Genomic DNA, 10,559 nt, shown 5'->3' with positions numbered 1-10,559 from the left:
AACTCACACTCAACGTCAACACAACAAAAGATGATGTGGACTTCAGAAACAGCAGAGAGAGCACCCCCCTATCCACATCGACGGGACAGTAGTGGAGAGGGTAGTAAGTTTTAAGTTCCTCGGCGTACACATCACAGACAAACTGAATTGGTCCACCCACACAGACAGCGTTGTGAAGAAGGCGCAGCAGCACTCAGGGAGGCTGAAGAAAATTCGGCTTGTCATTCACATACTTTTTACAGATGCACATCGAGAGCATCCTGTCGGCTGTATCACCGCCTGGTACGGCAACTGCTCCGCCCAACCGTAAGGCTCTCCAGAGGGTAGTGAGGTCTGCACAACGCATCATCCGGGGCCAAACTACCTGCCCCCAGGACACTACACCACCCGATGTCACAGGAAGGCCATAAAGATCATCAAGGAACAACAACCACCGAGCCACTGCTGTTCACCCCGCTATCATCCAGAAGCGCGAGGTCAGTACAGGTGCATCAAAGCAGGGGACCGAGAGACTGAAAAACAGCTTCTATCTCAAGGCCATCACACTGTTAAACAGACACCACTAACATTTAGTGGCTGCTGCCAACATACTGACTCAACTCCAGCCACTTTAATAATGGGAATTGATGGAAATGTATGTAAAGATTTATCACTAGCCACTTTTAAAACAATTGCCACCCAATATAATGTTTACATACCCTACATTACTCATCTCATATGTATATACTGTACTCTATATCATCTACTGCATCTTGCCATCTTATTGTAAACATGTATCACTAGCCACTTTAAACTATGCCACTTTATGTTTATATACCCTACATTACTCATCTCATATGTATATACTGTACTCTATACCATCTACTGCATCTTGCCTATGCCGTTTCGTACCATCACTCATTCATATATCTTTATGTACACATATTCTTTATCCCTTACACTTGTGTGTATAAGGTAGTTGTTGTGAATTGTTAGGTTAGATTACTCGTTGCGTTGGTTATTACTGCATTGTCGGAACTAGAAGCACAAGCATTTCGCTACACTCGCATTAACATCTGCTAACCCTGTGTATGTGACAAATAAAATTTGATTTGATTTAGAGCTCCGAGACAGGATTGTGTCGAGGCACAGATCTGGGGAAGGGTACCAAAAAATGTATGCAGCATTGACGGTCCCTTAGAAAAACAGTGACCTCCATCATTCTTAAATGGAAGAAGTTTGAAACCACCAAGACTCTTCCTAGAGTCAATATATTGAAGGGACCGCAGGTAGGCTAGTGGTTAGAGTGTTGGGCCAGTAACCGAAAGGTTGCTGGATTGAATCCCCAAGCTGACAATGTAAAAATCTGTCGTTCTGCCCCTGACCACGTTCTGCCCCAGTTAACCCACTGTTCCCCGGGCGCCGAAGACGTGGATGTTGATTATGGCCTCCGCACCTCTCTGATTCAGAGGGGTTGGGTTAAATGTGGAAGACACATTTCAGTTGAATGCGTTTAGTTGTACAAGATTCTCTGGCCTGATGAAACCAAGATTGAACTTCTGGCCTGATAGCCAATTGTCACATCTGGAGGAAACCTGGCAGCATCAATCTGTGGGGCCGTTTTACAGCAGCAGGAGGGATCGAGGGAAAGATGAATAAAGTGCAGAACAAAGTTTCTGGAGACCTGCTCCAGAGCACTCAGGACCTCAGACTGATGCAAATGTTCACCTTCCAACAGGACAGTGACCCGAAACACACAACCAAGACAATGCAGGAGTGGCTTCGGGACAAGTCTGTCAGGTTGTCCTTGAGTGGCCCAGCCAGAGCATCTCTGGAGAGACCTGAAAATAGCTGTGGAGCAACGCTCCCCATTCAACCTGACAGAGCTTGAGAGGATCTGCAGAGAAGCATGGGAGAAACTCCCCAAATACACGTGTGCCAAGCTTGTAGCGTCATACCCAAGAACACTCGAGGCTGTAATCGCTGCCAAAGGTGCTTCAACAATAGTACTGAGTAAAGGGTTTGAAATAAATGTGATATCAGTTTTACATTTTTTCCTGAATTTGCAAACATTTCTAAAAACCTGTTTTTGCTTGTCGTTAGGGGGTATTGTGTGTAGATTGGTGAGGGACATTTAAAAATATATATATATTTTAGAATAAGGCTGTAAAAAGTAACAAAATTAGGAAAAAGCCAAGAGGTCTGAATACTTTCCAAATGCACTGCATATGTAATTTCTGCAGATATACCGGTATACTGGCTAAAATAAATTATTTGGCACATTCATGACAGTATGAGCGTTCCAGTAGCTCCATTGACTGAGCATCCGTCTGTCTGTCTGTGTTTGTCTCATATATTAAGAATCTCACACCAGCACAGACAGCAACTCCTCACATAAAGTGATCCACTTTTCTCCACTAGAAAGAAGCGCAAGGGAGTGGGAGATGAGGAACAGGAGAAGCTCTATGATTCTCCAAGGCCAATTTTATTGCACCGACACACAGAACGGTAGCAGAATCTTAACAAGACAGGGCTATGAGTCACTGGCACAGGAGAAAAGCAAGAAGGTATGCAAATGCAGGAAACGGGGTCACCTTGAAGCGAGTGAACAAATGCTAGTGAGAGATTGTTGAAACGAGGACCTTGAGAAGAGAGGCGTATGTATGGCTGGATTGCGTTAGCTAGTAAGAAGAGTCTTTCTTACCTTGTATTTCTGCTGTAATTCCTCTGTGACTTCCTTCTCCACCTCCAGCACTTTCCTCTTCTCTGTAGCATCTTCGGCAACGTCCAACTACACACACACACGGTATATGTAAGTTAACAAACTCGCTATGAACAAACTAAAACAGCACTCGCAAATACACAGACCCATTTTACACAGTGCATGTCGTAGGATACAAAATGTAGAATATCGATATTTCGCGAGCCACTGACAGCGTTTTACCTCCATCTCCATACGGCCCATCCCCATGACATCATATTTGAGGATGATGGGCACAGGGTCGGTGCGTCCTGGGGGGAGAGAGACAGAGAGAGGGGTAGGTGAGGCTCTGACACTGGGACGGGGGGACAGCTCAGGGACAGCCTGCTTTTAGAGCACAGGGTGCTGGGGTTAGAGAATATTGCCTTGAAGTGCAAAGAGACCAGAAAAGCTACAGTGAACCAAAAACCAGCCATTCTCACAGCTTACCATAGCCACCAGGCACAGCACAGCTTAAGTACCCCGACTACTTCTCAGCTGGGTTCTCTTTTCTAGAAAGATGCATCCAAATTGCTGCACTGATCCTAGTTCTGAGACGTAACCAGCAGAGGCCATATGAGCAGTTCAGAGACGTCCATTTGGATAAGGGAGGGGGAGAGGACAAGGAAACGGAGGGATAAAGTATACTGGAGAAAAATGGAGTGGCAAGGACAGGGTTTAAGCCTGTATCTGTCGCAGTATCTCCGTGTCTCCCTCCAGTCTCAAAGTGCTGAGCGTAGCCTCTCTCTCCCCTCCCTCCTCCAGTACCGCAGTCCTGTTCAACAAGAACGCCAAGTTTACCAAGGACAATACTGCCAGAGGGGCTGGCTGACGCAGCTGCTTCAGATTACTGAGCAGAACACCACTGCGACAACATAGTACAGCCTCCCCATCACCCGGCTCTGAACTGCCCAGTGACTGACCCCACAACCCCCTGTACTGTCCCATAGGAGACCCAGCCTCTGGTCCCCCTCTACCCCAGGCCTCTCATCATGGCCCTGGCCTAACAGACTCTCCCCCCCTTTCCCTCAGTCTACTTAAGCCATGTTACGTAAGCTGTGAAAAGAGCTAGATCAGAAGGAAATTAACTTCAGAAAAATAAATGAACCAACCAAAAACAACCAGAAAACAGAATGAAACAGAAAAAGATCAAAACTATGTTGGAGATTTGACACGTAATTGCTTAATCCACTCATAATCAGCCAAACGAAGCAGAGAGAGAGAGAGGGAGTAAATAAAGGACAAGCACTGAACTACAGCGGAGTGACGTCACAGGCCAGGAATCGCCATGGTGACATTGCAGGGGAGGGGATACTTACCTGAGAAAATAGGGTATGGGGTGGGGTTGGACAGACAGGGGTTCTCAAAACAAAAAGGCACAAAACAGAATTTGGACTAGTCTGCTGCAGCAGTGGCTGTTGGTTGGCAGCCAGGTACATAGTAAATCAGAGTCCAATCAGCACTTCAGTTTGGTTTCAGTTTTTTTTCTCTCTCTCCTTACTCAAGATTACGGTATTATCCTCTTGATCGATTTTAGACTCAGTTTATACCCTTGGGCAAGAGCGATTATGAATATTTTAAAGATGCTTGTCTTTAGTTAACAGGGCTAGGAATTAACAAATCCACAATCGGAAACAAATAATGACTAACTATTATTTCCACATAGCACAACCTATTAGCTATTATAAACTGGGTGGTTCGAGCCCTGAATGCTGATTGGCTGAAAGCCGTGGTTATCAGACCTTATACCACAGGTATGACAAAATGTTTATTTTTACCGTTCTAATTACATTGGTAACCAGTTTATAATAGCAATAAGGCACCTTGGGGGTTTGTGGTATATGGCTAATATACCACGGCTAACAGCTGTATCTAGGAAATCTGTGTTGCGTCGTAAGTAAGAACAGCCCTTAGCCGTGGTATTTTTGCCATATACCACACCCCCTCGTGCCTTATTGCTTAATTCTAATCCACGTGCCCCCCTACCTCACTAGTGAGGAGGATAGACTGTAGTCTCTCATTCTGAAACTAAGTGTAGGTTTGGTTTGCATCTTAAATCATGTGATAACTAATAATGTAGGGCTGTAACGACATTAGCGGTCTGAACGCATAAAACCAGACATATTAAAAGGGGCTAGTGATAATACAGTGACTAAGGTCTTACGTGCCGACTGACTACAGTCATCTATTGCAATGGAAGCCAGCGTGATAATCAGCATTGGCATAACAGGGCAGCAGCATAGGCTTACATACCTAATGTATTCATTAGTGCCAGAATACAGATGTGAGACTAATTAATTCCTAGCCCATGGGGCAAAAAAAACAAAAAAAACAATTTGAATCCTCTCTGTTAACATCTGTCTGTTCTCTGAATTGTTCTTGTATCATTGTTATGGTCACAGCCCAATGGTATAATCCTAATTCTTAAATTATAGCCGCATGTGGATCAAATAAGGGCCTGTCTGGACTCCAAACCCCACTACAGTGTCTGTCTGCCGGTTGGACACATTAAGGCACATGGTCTCATACTAACTCTTTCAGTCAATTTATGATCTGAAAATGTGGTCGCGGCACCGTATGGCGGTGTGTGACGCAATTGCCAAATTGAGCTCCGTACCGCATCGCCGTGCGCCCCTCAAATTTTGTAACAATGTGGAGGGCTCCGTATAGCTCCGCATTGACATGATTGGTTGACAGTAGATGGGAGGTCCTGTACAAAATACAAACTCACTTCCTTGACAACAGCTCTGCGCTGCTCCCTGAAGAGCAATAAGTATCAATGCCCTGACTTCCGCAGAGGCCGTATCACCATAAATGCTGCACAGTCAATGCAGACGTCCAAATGACAATGCAGCGCCTTTCACCCTTGGTGATCCGGAGCTGGTTTTCTGTTCTACCTGATAATTAATTGCACCCAGGTCTAAATCAGTCCCTAATTAGAGGGGAACAATGAAAACACAGTGGAACTAGCGTCGAGGTCCAGAGTTGAGTTTGATGGACCTAGACTATTAGAGTGAATATTGAGCAGTCCAACCACAAGGGGGACTGCTTGAGACCAGCCCACAGACAGACAGACCACTGCAGTAAAGCTCTCCACCAATGGACAAGTTCACTGAGAACACAGGGGAGGAGTCACAATCCAGGCACCTAATCTTCATGAAATACGATTTTTTTTTTTACAATTACAGAAGATGTCCCCAACTATAACCATCTTTAAAAACACAGTGACAATACCTTCAGCATTACCCATTCCAGTGGAAAACAAAGGGACCGGACAAAAAAAGTGTGCATCTAAATCACAGTGTGAATCACAAGGTACAAAAAATGTAAAAAACTGAAAACAAAATGAGAATGTTTGTAAGAGTAATGTAGATGTATATATGATAATATACAAGCAGCAGAATGAGTACTAATACTGAGAGAGAATTGAAAGCCTATATAGCATTGGTGCTCTGATGACGGGAAAACAACAAATGAAAGAAATGGGAGGGAAAAAAACGAAACAAAATAAAAACAATTCAATCGGGGGAAAAATAACATTTACCACTAAGTTTACCATCAGCACAACATGGGCAGGATCAAATCGCTGTAAAAAAGAAACACCAATTGGTTAAGCAGGAAGATTCGAGGCACATAGAAAAGGGCGGATGTGGTGGGGATGGGAGTTTGGGGGGGGGGGTTAAAGCCCTCCTCTCCTCTCTTCACTCTTGGCCCTCTGGGTGCTTACAGGGATCTCCTCACCACCACACTCTCTCACCCACCGTCCCAGTCCTGGCTCTTACTACCCCAATATCCCATGGGTGCCTGGACCCCTGTTCCTCTCTCCTGTACGCCTATATCTGTGGTAAGTAACCAACAAGACCCCTCACTTTTCCTTCACCCTACCCCAAAGATTGAGAGCTAGAGCCAGCAGCTGGCTTCAATAACATCCCCATCAGATAAGAGCCCTGGGGGAGTTGAGTTGGACTCTGTTCTGCAGGGTAGGGGATGATTGTTTAAACAGCTGAATTTGAGGACAGATCCACTTGGAACAGGAGAACAGGGCGAGGTTCCCTGTCCGGCTGTCCTACAGATCATGCTTTAAATGTAGTGTGTTAAAACATCTATCGCATCTGCTACAGTAAAGAGGAATGACCATGCCTCATTTGATACGAGCATGCAACCAATCAGCTGCCCCTGACAACAGAACACCACTCGACACACAGCCACCATTTCTCCCCTCTGTCAGCCTCACAGACAGATGTTTGTCTTGTCAGCCTGGTTAGCCTAGATTCCCCCAAATCCCCTCACTGTCCCACTGTCAGCAAGCTCAGTTTAGGACATGCTTACCCCCAGGATGGTGAACAGAAAGGTACCTGAAAAAGGGGGCCACAGGGCTTTGAGCAGTGCTTAGGAGACTTGGTCTAGCACTAAGTGTGCAACAACAGGAAAATAACAGTCAAATGACTATTTAAAATTTAATTTTAAGTACTCCATGTGAAGGGTCCTTTGAGTGTAGCAGGTTGCCTATACCGAGCACTGCTTAAATCCCCAGATGACTGACACAGTCGAGGCAGGCAGGGTTGAACCTCTGGGACAGGCATGCTGTGCGGGGGGAAGGCCAAAGGGAGAGGGATGATGGGTGTGTGTGACATTGGTGGACATGGGAGGGAGGGGCAGACACATTTTGGGTGCAGGAGTGGGGAGTGAGGTTTTCCCTGTAAGTTTTCCCTAGGGCACCCGTCAGTGACTGACACACACAAATACACACGTCTCAGTCCGACATGACTACTGCACACATACATACAGTACACACTCACTCCACAGGTTTGAAGGTAAATACAGGCAGATGGGGGAAAAGAGGGCTACTCTGCAAGCCATTCAAAAGACTGAGTCGTGGTCACAGCCAATCAGAACCCCCAACCATGGCAGCCACAGACACTCAAAGGGAAAAACACAAATCTAAAGAGACTTGGAGCTGGTGATTCTACAGGATGTGATGCAATCTTTGGTTACTAGGATCTACCTTGATTTTAATTGGATTTTGGTCGGGGTTTTCGTACTTGGAATCAAAGCACTGTAGGTACTTGTGAGCAGATTGTGAAAAGTGAAATAATAGTTTAGTGGTTTTATAAAGCCAAGAGGAGGAAGCCGAGAGAGGCCAGTATTAGCCTACGTTGTAAAGGGGGGTGTTACATTGAGGTCAATTGTAGAGAGTGGGAGAAACACACACACACACACACACACTTATACACACACAGACATACAGAGGGAATCCAACAAACCTTACCTAAAAAAGGGGCAAAAAGAACAAAAGAAGAAATAAGAACAGAGTGAATACAGTGAAAACTCAAAGCACAGGGGACACATTGCTATCAAGTCAAACAAGCTTCTGTTCTGACAGGAGGGGAGAGAACGAGTACAATCCTGTATTATTATCATTAGAATATGATCCCACAGATTCATTCTATAGTGATGTGATGGCGTGATACGGTGATTGTGTTATAAGTCCACTCCGGAGCAAAGTAGATGACCATATTTGTCGGGTTGACACAGGACCATTCATATAGACAACAATTGGACATGCAGGCAGGCTGGCGCCACAAACAGACTCATCTACCCACAGAGCAGAGGCCACTGCTTACATAACCACACTGTACTGACACCATGCAAACAGCAACACAAGAGCTACACTCAACCAATTTAAATATTTTACATTAGAGTCATTTAGCAGACGCTCTTATCCAGAGCAAATTACAGGAGCAATTCGGGTTAACTGCCTTGCTCAAGGGCACGGATAGTCGGCTCAGGGATTCGAAACAGAAACCTTTCAGTTACTGGCCTAACGCTCTTAACCAAATGGCTACCTGCCGCTTAGTACATAAGCCGGAAACGTTTACAGATTATCACATCAAACACACAAATACAACCCCCTTTATTCGCTAGATTACTGACAATCAGACAGCAGGTCCATTTTTAAAATGCATATTTAAAAACAAAACACCCTGTACTGTCTGTCTGTTTCAATCCTGTTATCAATGCATCAGAGTCATGGGTTGCCGCAGTGCTTTCACACACTCAGACAGGTAGTTCCCAATGTGTCCTGTAGGAGGCAGTGTCCTGTGACAGAGGCAGTGTGAACTGTAGGGCCTCTGGCTGGTAACTGGTAACAGAGAAGTGGATTGAAAGCCCTACATGTCCATGAGCAGAGGAGAGGAGAGAGAGCAGCAATACCAGGAACCCCTGCCAACCTCCTTACAACCAGCCCCTGGCATGAGCCTCAATCCACCATTCCTCAGCGTCGAGACCCTCAGCAAGCAAGACGCCACGCACCGGCTATGTCCTCTTCAAGGCCAAAGATGACGAGTCGTTGACACAAGTGTAGCAACGTCTTCAAAAAGCTCCTTAGCATACGAGAGCGTTGTTGGTGTTACATTTGCCGTGGCTGCTGTGTGTGTGTGTGTCTGTGCGGCATTCCTCTGTGTGACTGTTGTGTTTAGCACAGTGCTGCCAAATGGGAGGGTGGGACAGATCCCCAGCTAGATGAGCCATGGCTAAACACTACAGACAGAAAAGCAGACACTAAAAGAATGCAGTGTGCCCTGCGCTACGTACATTACTCGCCTCCCTTAAAACAAATAGCCAGCTGACCTGACTGACGCAGGTCTTAACTCAGTGCAGATCCTCATGTGGCACCTGAGGCTACTACTGCAGGGAGGCTGGCAGTCTACAGCTGCATACGCAGCATTGTAACGGCATCCTCCTCTAAAAGCAAGTATAAAAACAAGGTTCTCTAACACGGGCCTATTTATCCACTTAGTAAGATGTTAAGATGCAAATGTAGCATTCGACACATTGTTACAATCACCTGCTCAGGGTGTCAGACTGAACAAAGGGACAAGTCCCCAGTAGTGTACGGTTTTGAGAGGGAGAAGGCATCCAGGCAATGTGTCCTGGTTGAAAACAAGACAGTGTGTTAGGAGATAGAGAATGAGCAGACTGGGATGTTTCCCATTAGCATGTTGTAATGCAGCCCAGATGCTTCCTGCTGGGTGGGTAGGGAAAGGCTGGTGTGACTAAGGGAACGGGGGTGAAAGAGAGGAACGATGGAAGGATGAGAAAAGGCTGGGTGAAAGACAGGTCTGGGTTGTGTAGCTAGCTCTGGGCGGAAACAAAGGAAAGTGAAAGGGGTTGGATGAAGAGGTTAAGGATCCTGGACTCAGCCCCATGAAGTAGACACACTCACTCTAAACCAATTCTCAATAGACTACATGGACCAACCAGCCTGCCAACTATGACATCATTCAAAGCTGAAGGAAAACACTACACAGGGCTCTACAGTGCGACCATTTTACTCGCATAGGCACCTAAAAATGTTGTTGTGTGACTTTTATTTCGAAGCACCAGTGCGTCTAGAAAAATGTAAGATTCCAACTTAATAACCAAAAATATTTTGCATTGTGCTCCAAAATGTATTCGCGTGCGCCTACATTTTACAACTTAGGCGCACACGTGCTCCTTGTAAAAAAGGTCAGCGTAGAGACTTGCTACTCATTACCCTCTACAGAGAGAGGGGAAGGAGAGGGAGAGCTGGGGAGAAGTGAGATGGAGAGAGGGAGAGAAAGAGGACGGGTGCGAGTATGAGAGAGAGAGGGGAGGGGCAGAGTGAGTGAGCAAGGGAAGAGAATGTAGCATAGCAGGCAGGAGTTGAGTGGAGAGAAGCCAGGGCGCTGCACCACCAGGACCAAGCAAATGAGGCTGTGAGCTGAGATGAACTAAAGAGGCTGAGGTGGCCTAAGCCCAGCCCACACAAACACAGCTCTCTCCAGCCAGCCAGCCCCCCCCCCCCCCCCCCCCCCCC

General features: G+C 46.1%; 1 protein-coding gene across 2 annotated transcripts in view; it reads right to left on the bottom strand.

Moving 5' to 3' along the window:
* Positions 1-10,525, bottom strand: part of LOC111980365 (G patch domain containing 8) — an 18,981-nt gene extending 8,456 nt beyond the window's left edge. Inside the window, exons 1-3 of one of the 2 annotated variants that reach the window (XM_024011086.3) lie at positions 6,264-10,525; positions 2,924-2,991; positions 2,684-2,770 (exon numbers count right to left, since the gene is read on the bottom strand). In XM_024011086.3, the coding sequence (XP_023866854.1) occupies positions 2,684-2,770; positions 2,924-2,950 (114 nt within the window). In that variant the 5' untranslated portion in view covers positions 2,951-2,991; positions 6,264-10,525. Of the gene's footprint in view, positions 1-2,683; positions 2,771-2,923 lie in introns of both variants that reach the window. The other variant, XM_024011085.2, reaches the window with a different exon arrangement.
* Between the last annotated feature and the right edge of the window lie 34 nt (positions 10,526-10,559).

The sequence above is a fragment of the Salvelinus sp. IW2-2015 genome, linkage group LG20, assembly GCF_002910315.2.
Source record: "Salvelinus sp. IW2-2015 linkage group LG20, ASM291031v2, whole genome shotgun sequence".
NCBI lineage: Eukaryota > Metazoa > Chordata > Actinopteri > Salmoniformes > Salmonidae > Salvelinus > Salvelinus sp. IW2-2015.
This window is presented reverse-complemented; position numbering and strand designations above follow the sequence as displayed.